Source organism: Phoca vitulina, unplaced genomic scaffold, assembly GCF_004348235.1.
Source record: "Phoca vitulina isolate PV1807 unplaced genomic scaffold, GSC_HSeal_1.0 scaffold1, whole genome shotgun sequence".
NCBI classification, from domain to species: domain Eukaryota; kingdom Metazoa; phylum Chordata; class Mammalia; order Carnivora; family Phocidae; genus Phoca; species Phoca vitulina.
Window position 1 is genome coordinate 59,649,342 of NW_022589704.1, and position 15,943 is coordinate 59,665,284.

The 15,943-nt window shown below is 36.8% G+C and overlaps 2 protein-coding genes across 2 annotated transcripts in view; one reads left to right on the top strand and one right to left on the bottom strand.

Annotated features, from left to right (window-relative positions):
* Positions 1–15,943, top strand: part of SLC25A12 (solute carrier family 25 member 12) — a 198,042-nt gene that overhangs the window by 491 nt on the left and 181,608 nt on the right. The gene's annotated exons all lie outside the window — the stretch shown is intronic.
* HAT1 (histone acetyltransferase 1) overlaps positions 12,040–15,943 on the bottom strand; it is a 62,921-nt gene continuing 59,017 nt past the window's right edge. The window contains exon 11 of the mRNA XM_032408179.1: positions 12,040–13,489. Coding sequence (XP_032264070.1) covers positions 13,322–13,489 — 168 coding nt within the window. The 3' untranslated portion in view covers positions 12,040–13,321. The remainder of the gene's footprint in view (positions 13,490–15,943) is intronic.

A 15,943-nucleotide genomic window follows, 5' to 3' on the forward strand; every position in this document is an offset into this window, starting at 1 on the left:
GCCGAAAGACGAAGCCTACAGAAGGCCAATTATGAGACAAGTGAGGGTGTCGTTGTATACCTAGTGATGATGGTGCCCATTCTTACCAAATTCACTTTTCCTCTTAGCTGCATTTTGGGGCAGATTTCCATCCTGTCATAGACCAGGTGTTACTGATCTTGGTAGCCTGGTGCCAGGCAAAGAACCTAGTATTTAAGGAATGTCTGGTGAAGGAATTGAACTCTCCATGGAACCAGTCAAACCAAGAACTTAACGGTTTCCCAGACTTTTAATGCAGTAAAGACTGATAAAGATTCTTGGTGGATGTGTGTCATGTTCCCTAATTAATTTTAAAGAATTTAAGTACACACTTGGTGAAACATCCAGGCAATTCAGAAATGAATAAAGGAAAAAAGCCCAGGTCCCCTTCCTAACCCTCTCTGCGCACCACAGTCCAGCTCTCCAGTCAGCCACTGTGTGCATCATTCTGTGCCTTTTACAGGCAAATATGTGTAAATATTTTAAATGGACTCACATACTTACTGTTAGGACTTGCTTTTTGCACTCATTATAAACATCAAATCTTAGTTCAAACTCATTCTTTTTAATGACTACATAGTTTTGATATTTTTACTTTCAAAGAATGAATTGTGGCAGTTCATTAGAGGACACATGCTATACTTCTTGGAGACCCAGTTTTGGATGCTTTTGGGTCACCTTGAAAGAGAAAGAGAAATAATGTTTTCCACTGAGGTAAGTAAGATGTGCAAGGATGAGAATGAAAAGTACTCCCACAGGTTACTTCAAGCTCCACCTTTTTCAAACTCAGATCAGTTCCAGAGAGAGGACTTTTGAATATGGTAAATCTGCTCTGTTCCCCTGCAACTAGAAAGAAAAGGAAAAGGAAACACCATGTGGAAATGAGGTGGCCCCATCATAGTGGGATCCAGTGAGGAGATGCCCAATAAGTTCGGCATAGAATGTGGGTATCTAGGATGAGCTAGAAATGACACAGATGGGAACTTGCACAGATTATGTAGCTCATCCACTGACCTGATTTGGCTTATCTCATACTATATCCCTCTGACATTAAAAGAATTCAAAGTTGCCAGGGTGTGTCCTCCAAAATCATCAGTTTATGAGATAAATGCCAACAAGATAAAAGGCTAGACCACCAACATCTGAGATCCCTTGCAATTCTAGCATTCTGTGATCCTGGAGAGTCAGGGCATTAGAGTGCTTTCATTTAGATGAGTAACCACTACTGACTCACTTCTCTACTCCATTTCTGCCCATCTTCCCACCTGTAAAATGAAGGTTAATTATATTGTGGTGCTTTACTAATTTGAATTCCCACCAATATTCAGATTTTGCGCTTGGGATTCTTGAATAAAAAGTTGAGTAGTTTTTCAAAACCAGAGTTCAAGAAATAAAGGATAACTTCTTAATACCTTCAGTTTCTGTGTCCAAAAATTCATTCTTTAATGTTAAAATATTTTTATTAATTGCGATTAATTATTGTTTTGTAGGTCTTTTACCTCAGTTTTTGCCTTTTACCTAAGTTCATGTCTTATTAGCACCTTTTAAGATCTTTTTATCCTCTTTTATAAAAGAAATAAATCAGAAATAAATTCTTATATTCATATTTTTGAAGTCAGTTTTTTCTTCTTCTACTTAACAATATTTTATTATAGATTTATACCATATAACTTTTTCAAAAGTTGTATATAGTTTGTAATCAAATTTAAATTATATTGGTTTCTGTAACATATGTATTGAATTTGTAATTCAAATTCACATTTTTTAAATGCTCTAGGGGATTATGCAACATGAAGTAAATCTCTTTAAAAATAAATTTTGCTTTGTAAAACATCATCCTGTAACTTGTTTTACAAGTTTAGATTTCTAAATACTTATTAAGATTACCTATAATGCAAGATACTTAAAAACATAAACCATACTAAGATGCTTACATATCTATAGAAGAATATATGAACACATTGTAAAACTAACTGGAATAAGGAAGTATTTCCTACTGGGCACAAAGCAGATTCTATGGCCTGCTGAGGGAAACTGCTGCCCTAGGGCCTGCACAGCTTCAGCAAGACTGTCATCTAGCCTGAAATGCCTTCATTTGCCCTTCCTGACCTTGCTTCTCAATTTTGCTATATGAATCAGAAAAATTTGCCTTTTGATTTGATTTCAGGATCATTTCTTAGCATTTTACTCCATGGCTTGTGAAGAATATTTCCAATCTTGCCCTCTGACTTATCTGATTTTAGTATGAGGAAATACTTTAATTTATTTACATTTTTTTTAAGTCAAATGAACATTCTTTCCAGGAACTAGGAGTCCTGCATAAAAACATAACTGAACATACAACAGGGACCTGTCTCAGCAGCTCACTGGACCCCTGTAAAGTTAGGGTCCAGCTTCAAATGATTGTATGTTCAGGTGGAAAATTTCTAAGGCACTCTTAACCAACTTGCTGGCAGGAGGTCATTTCCTATGCCAACATTTGAGACAACAATGGATGTATTACTGAGTACTCTAGGGGTGTCCTTAGAGAAAATGTGTAGATGCTCCATGTTTTTTGAGGAAGAGTAATACCATATCCAAGGCAGTTGTGAGAAATTAAGAGGATTTCTCCTTGCTGCTTGTGCCCTGTTTTCTTGTTCTATAGCAGTGCCAACCAAGAAGGAACCAGGGGGCAAGGGAGTGGGACTTTAGTTGTACGTGACCCTCCTGTCCCTCCCATTTTTGATTTGTCTAATGGTATTTTCTCAGTCGTATAAATCCTGTGTAAATGAAACTTTAAGTTCCACCCCCTTCTAAGAACAATATTGTCCTACCTGAGCCCCTCCTACTCTGAAATTCAGAAAATTCAGGAATCTATAACCATTTATAGGCCTGGTCCAGATGGGCTTAGCAAATAGCTTGCTGCACCTTCCTGAACAGTCTGTCAAGGTAAGCAGAGTAAAATGGGATCAGACAGGGCTAACTTAGCTGTAGGGTAAGATCAAAACATTGTCCCAAGGGAGTTGTTGCTTTCAGGCCCAGTCTGGCCAGTATTAATTTCAAGTTGGTTCAACCTCTTGGCTTGGAAGATATTATGGGAGATTGTAAGCAGAAATAATGCTTCAGGGGTGCCTGGGTGGTTCATTCGTTGAGCGTCTGCCTTCGGCTCAGGTCATGATCCCAGGGTCCTGGGATTGAGTCCCACATCGGGCTCCCTGCTCGGCGGGAAGCCTGCTTCTCCCTCTCCCACTCCTCCTGCTTGTGTTCCTGCTCTCGCTATCTCTCTCTCTGTCAAATGAATAAATAAAACCTTAAAAAAAAAAAAAAAGAAGAAATAATGCTTCTGCATAATAGCCTATTCATTGTTGGAGCATAGAGTGGTGGCAAAAGCCAAGGGAAGGAGGATATGGGAGGGCTATAGGGGAAGAGCATGACGGTAGTCCAAGACCTCACTTACTGATGCATCCGAGTTTTCTGATAATACTTGTCTTGGTCAGATTTGGCTTTGGAACTGTGCAGGTTTGAGGGGAAAAGAAGACTTCTTTGACCTCATCTCTTGGACTTGGCTCTGAGGGAAGTTGAGTTAAAGCAGAAGTGTGTATTTGCCCCCATGCTATCTAAATAAAAACGTATATCTTTAGCGACTGCCATCTATTCCCTTCTGCTGGAGAATGAATACCCTTTAGAGTAAGGAAAAAAGGCAAAAAGTTTACAAGAGAATTTAGCAATCAATCAGCCAATGAAGAAATACTTAAATGCCTACTCTAGGCTCCAAAGAGATATTATTTTTGTTCTTAAGAAACTAGTTGGAGGGGTGCCTGGCTGGCTCAGTTGGTGGAGTGTGCAATTCTTGATCTCAGGGTTGTGAGTTCAAACCCCATATTGGGTGTAGAAATTACTTAAAAATAAAATCTTAAAAAAAAAAAACACTAATTGGAAAGCTGAGACTAACATGCTCACAAGATTGTTCATAAAGAAGAACCAAATACCCTTGAGAGGATAAGCCCATTGGAACAACTCCAGGGGTGAAGGGTTACAGAGTCTGGCTATCCCTGGCTGCCAAGACCTCAGAAAAATGCTGAACGCTAATTAGATAAGGTTCCAGGAAATTAGAACCTGTATAATTCCTTCACCCCTGCAAAGATGAAGGTGAGAGAAGGATATAATTCTTCCTTTAGCATCTCTAATCCACACTTATAAAAGAGGAGAAAGGAAAATGCTCTTGATCTCCTTGTTGGAACTTTTTTTTTTTTTAAAGATTTTATTGATTTGTTTGACAGAGAGAGACACAGTGAGAGAGGGAACACAAGCAGGGGGAGTGGGAAAGGGAGAAGCAGGCTTCCCGCGGAGCAGGGAGCCCGACGTTGGGCTCGATCCCAGGATCCTGGGATCATGATCTGAGCTGAAGGCAAACGCTTAACGACTGAGCCGCCCAGGCGCCCCCTTGTTGGAACTTTTTAAAAAGTCTGTTTGGGTTTTTGTTTTTTTTTCTGTTTACAGAAGTATGTATATGTGCTCTTTAAAAACACTTAGAGGGGCGCCTGGGTACCTTCTCATACCTTTCCATCTTTGTATATTCTTTTACTGGCTTTATGGTTCTTTTTTTTTTTTTTTTTTTGATTGATTGATTGATTGATTTGACAGAGACACAGCGAGAGAGGGAACACAAGTAGGGGGAGTGGGGGAGGGAGAAGCAGGCTTCCCGCTGAGCAGGGAGCCCGATTCTGGGCTCGATCCCAGTACCCTGGGATCATGGCCTGAGCCAAAGGCAGATAGATGCTCAACAACTGAGCCACCCAGGCACCCCTGGCTTTATGGTTCTGTTTGTGGTATCATGCTTAGTGTGTTTGAGCAAAAATACATGGTCCTGTAGGATTGTGTGAAACCAGTTCCTAGAGAGAGCAGTTTGACCATCAATGTCACAGGTTGAAAATATTTGGAATTTTGATATTTCCTACCATAAGCAGGAAACAGTACTCCTTGGTCAGTTAACAATTATGCAAAGTACACTGCAGTAAGAATCTCCAAAGTGGAGATGATGAAAGTGCAAGGGATTTAATAATAGAAAAAGAAAACTAGCTGTATGTCCCCTTCTCCCCTCCCACTCTCCGCCTCCACTCCCCAAACTGGCTGACAAACTAAGCAGTAGTGCATTTCTTAACTTCTGCTTGCCTCTCACTCAACACATTCTATATGCAAGACTGAAAGTGTCAAAACAAACAGGAGGGCAGATGCTGCCTCGACCTCTCTTCCCACTGAGCTAGCTCCTCTGTGCTCATTCCATCCACTTTAACCCAGAGAATAACCTGTCTGGAGAGCATTTTCCTCCCCTGAAGCACACACAAACATCACTGCACTTTCTTTTGCTTGATAAAGGATAAAGGAAGAAAAGCAGCAGCTGCTCTAGGAACAGACAGCAAACAAGCCTCACTGTGGTGGCCCCCCGGCCTTCACAAAGGGGGATTCAGAGAGCTAGGCAAACACACTGCACAGCCCAAGACTTCCACACAGATTCACCTGCCAAAATTATTAATTAAAAATCTAAAGAACTGTCCAGGTGAACTGAGAGTCTAACCAAAGCACATTTTCCAACTGGTCTTTTATTAAGTTCGAAGAGAAAGAATACAGTTGAAGAACTGGGAAAAAAGGCTTCAAAGACCATCTAATCCAGCTTTAACTCTACCCCTTCCAATTTGAAGGTCAAGAGTGTGAGGCCCAGAGAGAGGTCGTAGCAGAGAAGATACAACCCTTTTCGAGCCTGTGTACGTTATAATACGTACACAGATCTTAAAAAAGTATTTTTTACAAGATGTTTATAAGCATCTTACTTACACTCTTCCGATATTCATAAGAGATGGCATTACGCTTTTATTGCATTATATTTCTCCACAGGGTTAATGGAAAGCCCCCCAAAATTATGAAATGAAAAATTTCAAAGCTTTGGTTTTATATGTGGTATCTGTTGATTCATAGCACCGGGGTGTCAAGGATAGGGACAGTTTCTTTTGGCACCCAAATAAAGAGTATGGTAAACTATGGTCCCTTTTGAGAATCAGCTTCCAAAGAAAAGGATTGAATATTGTGTTTTTTAGGTTTTTTGGTTAATTTTGTTTTTATTAAAGAAAGCACTTCATTCTCTTTTCTTTTGGCAAGTTCTGCTTTGTGGAAATCAGGCTGAGCACGTCTCATTGTTTAAAGGTGCCACTTGTCTGCCTCAGGTAAACCTGTTTTTAAAATTTACATGTTTTACAGTTATATTTTATTTGATAATGATATATGTTCAGCGTTAGTTGCTGAACAATATAGTAATAATATTTAAATAAAATTTCATATCAAAGTAACACAGTTTTTAAACACACGCAATTATAACAAGGGTTACAATTTGAAAAGGGATAATCTCCCATCCTACCTTTCCCAGTCTGACTGGACTCAACCAATTTGTTTCTAGTTACTGCTCAAAGCCATGCCAACCACAGTTTATTATGTTTGGACTCTGACTTTCTTATACATTTTTTTTTTTCTTGAGTTCATAGTCTCCTATAATTTGGACCAAATACTTTTAGATATGTTACTCAGTTGCCATCCTCAGATTTCTTTTTATTGGAATCAGATTAGTTTTACCATTTCTTATACTCCACATCTTAACTTGCTCTTTGATTTCACCTTCATACTGCTAAAGTTGACCTAGAAGTAACTTCATCACAAAGTGTGTGATGTAAGTTTTCTAGTTTCTTAGATTTCCAAAACCACCTTTATTTTACTCTCACATTTGATTGCTAGTTTGGGTGTAGGATTCTATACTTTGAAGACATTGTTCCATTGTCTTTTAGCATGGAGTAGGCTTGATGCTAAGTCTAATGCTATTTAAATGTCCCCTCCTCCCCCAGGTGACCTTTGTTTTGCTGTCTGAAAGCATTTAGGATCTTTATTTTATGCTCAGTGTTTTGAAATTTAATAATTTAGTCTATATGTGGGTCTTTTTAGGTAAGTGGTGTAGTGGTTAAGAACCCAAGCGAATTAGACTGCCTGCACTAAAATCCTGGCTCTGTCACTTCCTGTGTGACCTCAGATAAAATAACCTCCCCAGGCCTCACGTGAGGAGAATACCATGTGCCTCCCAGGGCTGTTGTGAGAACTGACAGGACTGATTCAAGTGCTTCGCAGATAGTAAGTGCTCAATAAATCTTAGTGATGATGGTTTAACCTTGTTCAAACTTCAGTGAGCTTCTAATTTGAAGATTGACTTCTTCAACTCTGAGGAATTATCCTCCCTTTTTTGGATAATGTTCTTCTGTTTTCTTTTCCTCTCTGAAATGAAAATAAGCTGGCTATCAGATTTCCCATATTGATTTATCTTTTCTCTCACGTTTTCTCTTTTCGATGTCCTAGGAAATTTCTTCAACTTTATGCCCCACATTTCTGCTGCTTGAATTAGAATATTTATTTTAAATTTCCGAGAGCTCTTTTTTATTCACTATTTCTTTTTCACAGTATGTTTTTGTTTCATGCATGCAATAACTTTTCTTTCCCAATTTTTATTTTGGAAATCTAATACAGCAAGGTTGAAGAATCATATAGTGAACACCTGTATGTATCTTCCACCTAGATTCAATAATTAAAAAATTTTTTGGCACATTTGCTATTTCTGTTTATATACATATATTTGTCTGTATGCATGTACATATGTAAGTATATGTATCACACCTACACGTACTTTTCTTCTGGACCATTTGCATGTAAGTTGCAGACACTATGACTCTGTCCCTAAATACTTCAGCATGTAACCCCTAGGAGTAAAGACATTTTCTTACACAATCACAGTTATCATTATCACAAAAATGCAAAATCCCATATCACCTAATATAGAGCCCATATTCAAATTTCTTTATTGTCTCAAATGTGTATTCAACCTACCAAAACATAAAATGTCCATAATCTTTTACTCAGTGATTCCATCACCATCGTGCATACATACTCCCACATGTACAAAATGGAGGTATACACAAGAATATTCACTGTCACACTGCTTGTGAGATGGGAAACAACCTAAATATTAAAATAGGATTGGATTAAACACACTGAAATCAAACTATGGAAGATCAAATAGCTGTTTGGAATCAAGGTGTTTAGAATTGAAGTGTTCTAATACGTACTAATAAAAATGAGTTAAATTTAACTGGAAAACATTCTGAGTACTGCATATGGTATATCAGCATTTGTGATAAAACAAAAAATTACAGATATTTGCAGACTGATAATTAACTCTGAGGGACACAAGAGAGGCTGGTAAAAGTAACTGCCTCTGGAGAAGGGTGACAATTCGGGTGACTGGGTGCAAGGGAGGGCAGCTTCTCATTAAGTACTCTTACTCATTTTGACTTTTGTACAATGTCTATGTTACATAATAAAAAATAGTGCTTAACATGGATGAATATTCAATCCTATGTAGTAGTGGTTCTCAACCAAGGGTGATTTTGTCCCCCAGGGGAAACGTGGCAATGTCTAAACACGTTTGGTTGTTACAACTAGAGTTGAGGGTAGTGCTAATGGCATCTAGTAGCTCACAGTACATGGTCAGCCCCACACAACAAAGAATGATCTGACTCAAAATGTCAATAGTGCTGAGATTGAGGAACCCTGCTGTACAGCAATTCTGGATGATAAGGTTTGAGAAGAGCTAAGCAAGACTAAAGGGTTAAATAGGCAGGTGCATATGCCTAAGCGTTCAAATCACTGTGACTTTAAGGTAATTCATATTTCTAGCTGTGAATGAGGATGGTTAGATTAGTCCAGTATGCATAATTTATTCCACATTGGTACAGTTCAAGCTTCTGTAACCTTAATTCATGTTAATTTGACTGTTTTAAATGTAGTACAGTCACTAGAAGAATGAGATCAGAATAAGGTACATGATTTCTAGGGTTTCAGTGTGTAGGTATACTTGCACATGTATAGGAGTACGCATTGCAGTACTGTTTGTGATGGAAAATACTGGAAACCACCTAAATAATAGGGGACTGGTAAAGTAACTCATGGTATATCCATACAATGGAATACGGTGCAGCCATTAAACAAGATAGCTTTAATGATCTCTAAGATATATCAAGTTTATTTTTCAAAAATACTTATTTATTTATTTATTAGAAAGAGAGTGTGCAGGTAGGGAGAGGGAAAGAATCTCAAGCAAACTCCCCACTAAGCCTGGAGCCTGGCGTGGGGCTCCATCCCAGGACCCCGAGATCATGACCTGAGTGGCAATCAAAAGCCAGCTGCTTAACTGACTGAGCCACCGAGGTGCCCCAAGATATATCGCCTAAAAAGGAAGTTGGAGGGGTGCCTCAGTCGGTTAAGCTTCTAACTTGATTTTGGCTCAGGTCATGACCTCAGGGTTGTGAGATTGAGCCCCATATCCGGCTTCGTGCTCTCTCCCTCTCCTTCTGCCCCACCCCTGCTCGCGTGTTCCCCCTCCATAAATAAATCTTAAAAAAAATAAAAAGCAACTTAGAGAACAATATATGTAGGTTACCATATGTAAAATAAAAGACCTATGCATATGTGCTCATTTATGCATATATCTCTGAATATGTGATATACATTCAGATATATACTCAAAATTATCAGAAATGGGGTTGTTTCTGGAGGACTGGGGTGAAGTTTTTTCTGTATGCCCTTTTGCATTTTTGTACTATGTGCACACTACTTGTGTATATAAGACAGCTCTACCCAAATCAATGAGTAAATGCACAGTATAACTCCACTATAACACATAATACAAGGGAGAATGAAATATGTATTATAATAAAGATATAAAAGAATATGGAAACAAAAAGTATAGATGTTGAAAACTTGAAAATGTTGAGAAAATGAGGAACTTCAAGCCATACTTCAAATGAGGCATCATTACTTTTAGTCGTTATAACCAAATATCCTTTTCCTAATACCTGCTCCTCAATGGTTATAAAAACAAGAGGGCAGTTAGGGTATTTGTCTGGTACCTAGGGTGAATGTCATGCAAGAGAGGTATTTTCCAGATGCTGATGAAAAAAAGCCCCTCTTACAAAGAGCTTAGTGGGCTGACAAGCTTAAGACTTGGTTGGCCTACTGAAGGAGAAGTCAGAAGCCTAGGGGATAGTCCTGATTTTGCAATAAATTTATAAGGTGACCTTATGCAAATGAACCTCTGGAACTATTGTCCATCTATAAAGTGAGAGTGTAGATCCCAAAAGATAAATTAAAAAAAATCAAATGGATAATTCATATTAGGGAAAAATTTTCATTAAAAAATGGAAGAATATTCAGCCTTCCCATTAAGCAAAAGGAATATAATTTGAGATTTTATACTATTGAAACAACAAAATCAATATCCCATGCCACAGAAATTGTTAAAACTAGTACACACATTCATGTTAGTAATTTACAAGCTATTCTGTAAAATATGGCATGTTTGTATAACTGAGCCATAGATATTCCTGCCTTTTGACTCAGTAACTTCATTTCCCAGGAATTTATCTTAAGGAAATGATTCAACAGATACAAAAATATATATACACAGACATTAATTCATTTGAATGTTGTAATAAAAAAACCTAAGTAAATAGTTTATTATGGGCATATCAATATGAAATATTGTTCCTCTGTTAGAAGAACCATTTTGAACACTAGAAACATTAAAAATGCAGAGATAATATACAGAGATAATATACAAATGTAAAATAATTTCACTCAGAAGAAAGAATTATGGGAGCGACTGGGTGGCTGAATTGGTTAAGCGTCTGACTCTTGATTTCAGCTCAGGTCATGATCTCAGGATCCTGGGATTGAGTTCCGCATCAGGCAGGGAGTCTCCTAGAGGATTCTCTCTCCCTCTGCCCCTCCCTAAGCTCGTGTTCTAATAAATAAATAAACCTTAAAAAAAAAAAAAAGGAAGAATTATGGGTACTTTATTAATTAATCAGTATTTAATACTGTTAAACAGACTTTTAAATTCTAATAAAAAGAATTTAAAATTGAGTTTAAGGAATTAAATCTTTTGAGCTCTAAGGTCTATGATTCTAATCATTCTCTGATACAGTGTTGGGGGCTTTGCTGTTCACTTTCCTCTGGTACGCAAGGATGGCAGTGGATGAGATAAATTTTCAGAACAGACAAGGTTCTGATACAGCCAGCTGGGGCCCTGGCAATCCGGAGACAACCAGGGACACACAGTGTTTGTTTTTTTTCCTCTCACACTTCAACTCACTATGAATTTTGAATGACTTACAAAAATGCTTTAGATATATACCACATCTACACTCACATTTTAATATAAAAGCATTTAGAATGAGAAGAAAAGATATGAAAAGGATAAACATGTATCTTGGAAGGGGGAGGAAACCTAGAGATAATTCTAGTACAACTTCATTTTACAGATGAAAAAACTGATGCTCAGAAAGGAAACATGTTCTTACATGTAGAGAAAATAAAATTTGGAGGACAGGGAAAAAATTAAGGGTGATGGGGGAGGGAAGGTCACTGAAAAAAAGTAAAGGCCACAAGTAAATACAGATGTGTATGTGGATGATAAAATGGGTGAAGGCTACTACTGGAGGGTGGAAAAGTGATCCCCAGGACCTAGAAGGTGGCTGTGTTGGGTTTATATATGGTCCTACTACACACCCATCCTGGTATTTAATTACACTACACAAGGTACAGATCTATCAGATTTTCACCCTTCTAAATCCAAATGAAGGTACAGCCTTTCAAGTCCCAAAGATTAATGCTAAATCAGATTTTTATCCATAAATTTATCACAGAACATTGCTTAAAAAAAAGTACAGAAATTGGTATTCCACTGGCTTTTTCTGGTTTCTAGATGAAAAATATGTTGAAAGATAACTTGTCTAGATTGTACTGTTCTCCCCCTGCAACTTGGTAGCTCATCTCAAGGTATCGAATGTGAATTTTTTAATAAATATTTTTAAAATTAGCTAATTTAGATGGAAAGCAAATTGCTTTCATGTACTTTCAGAAAGGATTTTAACTGAACTAGTTCATTCTATCTGAACAAACTATGTACATATATACTTTCAGAAATCCAAGTTTCATCTATATAAATAAGCTTTTGAGATGAGACTAAAACTTTTCCAACACCCTGGAAGGGGCGCTTGGCTTAGTGCTGTTGGTGTGCTGCTGGCCACAGCTATTTTGTATCCAGAAGGTACTAGTTACTTTGCTTCTCCTATATTTGACAAGTTTTATTGATGGAAAGTTGATCTAAGGACAAGACAGTGCTTATCCAAGTTGGGATTTTGCCTTAAGCACTGAACAAATCAGATTTTAAAAGTAAAGTTCAACTTACATCCCATTTTTTATTTTATACAATACCTCACTTACTGGTACACATTATAAACATGAGGCTTTTACTTTTAATGATTCCATATCAAGCAATTTATTTATACTCTAATAAAAATAAAGTAAAACTATAGTACGCAGTTTATCATTACTTTGGGCTTTTTTCCTGTTGGACTTTGACATCTTCAGAACCTCGTAACAAATCACAACACATATAAACCTCATTTTACACAAGATATATTTCAATAATGGTGTATAAATTGACTTTTATAAACTGATTTATTATTTTACATTATTATTTATAAAACATTTATGCTAACTTTTTCCAAAATTTTATTTATACATTTATGCTAACTTATAAATTATCTTCAATTAATATGTGATGTCAAACATTTTGGCTTTAGGCTGTATCTAGTTTCCTTTCTATTTCTACCCACCCATCCTACCCCCAACAAACAGTTAATAGAGGAGTTTATTTAAAACAAAACAAATCTATACTAGGAATATTTCGTATTTGGAGAAATCACACAGGAAAAACAAGATTACTAGGAAGACCTTAAAGAAATGCGTTTTAAAGGTGCTTAAAAGCCTAAAAGCCATTTGTGACAAAATGAATGGACCTAGAGGGTATTATGTGATGTGAAAACCTGAAGTTTTTTAACAAGAACAAAAAGTTTATTGTAAGTACTTAAGAATCATACCATCACACATTAGCATATCACAACTAAGCATTTATTATACTGTTAAGAAGGGAAGCAACTGCAGTGGTATTTCAGAAGCTATATATTTTTTTAAAATGTAATATATGCTCATAGACTCTAAACAGTATTTTAAAATATACAATCTCTCCAAAAGAAAATATTCAACTAAAGATAAGATAGATAACTTTTAATGTAAGTAAATGTTACAAGAGTTTAAAATTAAAGTCATCATCAGATTTTCCACAACACAATGTACAGAAATTGCAAACTTCCTGTACAGAGCCAAATAATCTCTACTCTTGAGCGAGGCGTTCAATAACACGTCGGTAATCTTCCACAAGTTCCTGAAAGCTTTCTTCCAGCTGTTCATGTTGCATGCTTATTTCTATTTGGTTCATCTGGTTTGTCAGTTCTTCTGGTCTGAGACATTTTCTCATTTTAGCAAGATCTCTCTGCTTTTTCTAAGTAACAAACACAATTATTGGTTAGACTAAGAAAGAAGATAAATCTCTTTATATTCTTTGAATTTTAAGTCTCCACTGTTAAAAATAGGATTAGTAGGAATATGCCCAAATTTGTCCCACACAGTTTTTCCTTAAGGAAGCCTAAACATAATGTTAACCATGAATTACAAACCCTCTAAATGGAGTTAACTAGGAGACTCGGAATTTGTGTCAACTGATGGGTAAATATACATGTCACTAACAGCCCCCTATGCAAAGCATAATAAAGAACCGGCCAGTGTAGACACTCAAAAATTTCTTTAGTAAATAAATATATTAACTGAAGAAAGACAACTGAGATTAAGTGCTATTATTCTTCATTTCACTATTCATTCATTAATTCATTGCTAATGTTTTAATTCCAAACTGCCTTTTTCCTGACCTAAGTTCATCTCTAAGTTTCCTTACCCAGCATGTATTTATGGACCACACATTAATTTTAACATAAACTGAAGAGTTTCAGAAAGATAACCAAAAACTGTCCCACTTTAAAAAGATATTATTAACCAGCACTTACTGAATTTCTACTATCCAGAAATACATTATCTTATTAACCTGCCCGACCCTCCGCCGCCACATTTTACTGAGAAGGAACCCATGGGCCAGAAGGGAGCCAGTAACAACTTTCAGGTAGGACACTGTCAGAACAACATTGTTAGTAATGCTGAGGATGGGACTGGAGGACCACCTTAGCAGCCACTGCAAAAATTCAAGTGAGATGATGAAAGCCTAGACCAAGTCAGTAGGAGCAGAGATGGAGGGGAAAGGGCAGATTTAGGGAAGAAAATATTGGGTGATATGGGGAATGAAGAATAACTCCCAAGATTCCTGGATAGGTGGCAACACTGCAATACAGTATGGAAACACTATAATACAGGAAACTTTAATACATTTTGGGTAAACTGTTCTAGATTAATATATCAATCTTCTACTAGAACATATAATAAAGAGCTAACTTTACATAAAGATCAGAAATCACATATATTAACTCATGTAATCCTAACAACTATAAGATAGGTAATCTAATTTTCTACAGTTGATAAAGAAAAAATAGGATATGGGAATTGAATAACTTGACACAAAGGTAGTAAGATGAGAGGCCAGGATGGAAACCCTAACAATCTGGTTGGAAATCTGTATTATTTAGTTCCTGTATCTAACTGATTTTCAAAAGACTATTAAAAAAACAAACCCTAAATCCATCCTAAAAGCTAATAAATGTCCCTTAAAGAGAACCCTAATAATTTTGGAATACTAGGCAAATGTGTCATGATTACTACTTAAAATGCTCAAAATAAATGATAAATATATTAATTATATATTTATTATATATTATATTATAATTATAACTATATTAATAACCACGTTTTTATTTTATTTTATTTTATTTTATTTTATTTTATTTTATTTTAAAGTAAGCTCAATACCCAACGTGGGGCTTGAATTCATGACTCCGAGATCAAGAGTTGCATACTCCACCAACTGAGCCAGCCAGGTGCCCCTATAACCAACGACATGTTTTTAAAACAAGGGAACAAGAATAATGTTTGGAGATAAGCCTTTCTGACACTACAAAAAAATTAGGTTGATCCTGGTCTAAACTGGTGGAACCAATAGTAAATAAGGTTGCTATTACTATAACCAGAAATAAAAAAAAGTTAACTTCATTAATATAAAACACCCTTCTAAAGCAGAACTTCTCAAACTTCGATGTGCATGCAGATCACCTGGGGACCTTGATAAAATGCAGATTCTGACTCAGTAGGTGTGGGGGACAAGACTCTGCATTTTTTTAAAGATTTTATTTATTCATTTGCTAGAGAGAGAGAACAAACAGGGGGAGAGGCAGGGAGAGGGAGAAGCAGGCTCCCCACCAAGCAGGAAGCCCGACTCCAGGTGGGGGGGGGAGCCCTCAATCCCAGGACCCGAGATCATGACCTTATAAGGCAGACGCTGAATCGACTGAGCCACCCAGGTGCCCCCAAGATTCTGCATTTCTAACAAACTCCTAAGTGATGTTAATGTTACTGATCTACTGATCACACTATGAATATCAGTTCCAGAGAACTGATGAAAGTTCAAATTTATTGTTCCTAAGACCCACCAGGACAGTGTATTCCTTACTCTTCAATCATGTGAATGATAAATGCTTTGTTTCTGCTGTAAAAGTTATTTTTTCTACCAACAGGCATGACTGCACTATATAAGAGCATTTAACTTAAGAAAGCAGTTCAGGAACTAAAGGGTAATTCATCAGCAAATTACTGTGGTGTGTGATAGGAATAGAAGCTATTTTTCTAAATTGCTAACCAGTTATAACGTTTATTAAATAATCTAACCCCATTGCTTGAAGATACCTCCAATCGTATTAAATTCTTATATATATAATAGAACCATCATACTAAATTCTTA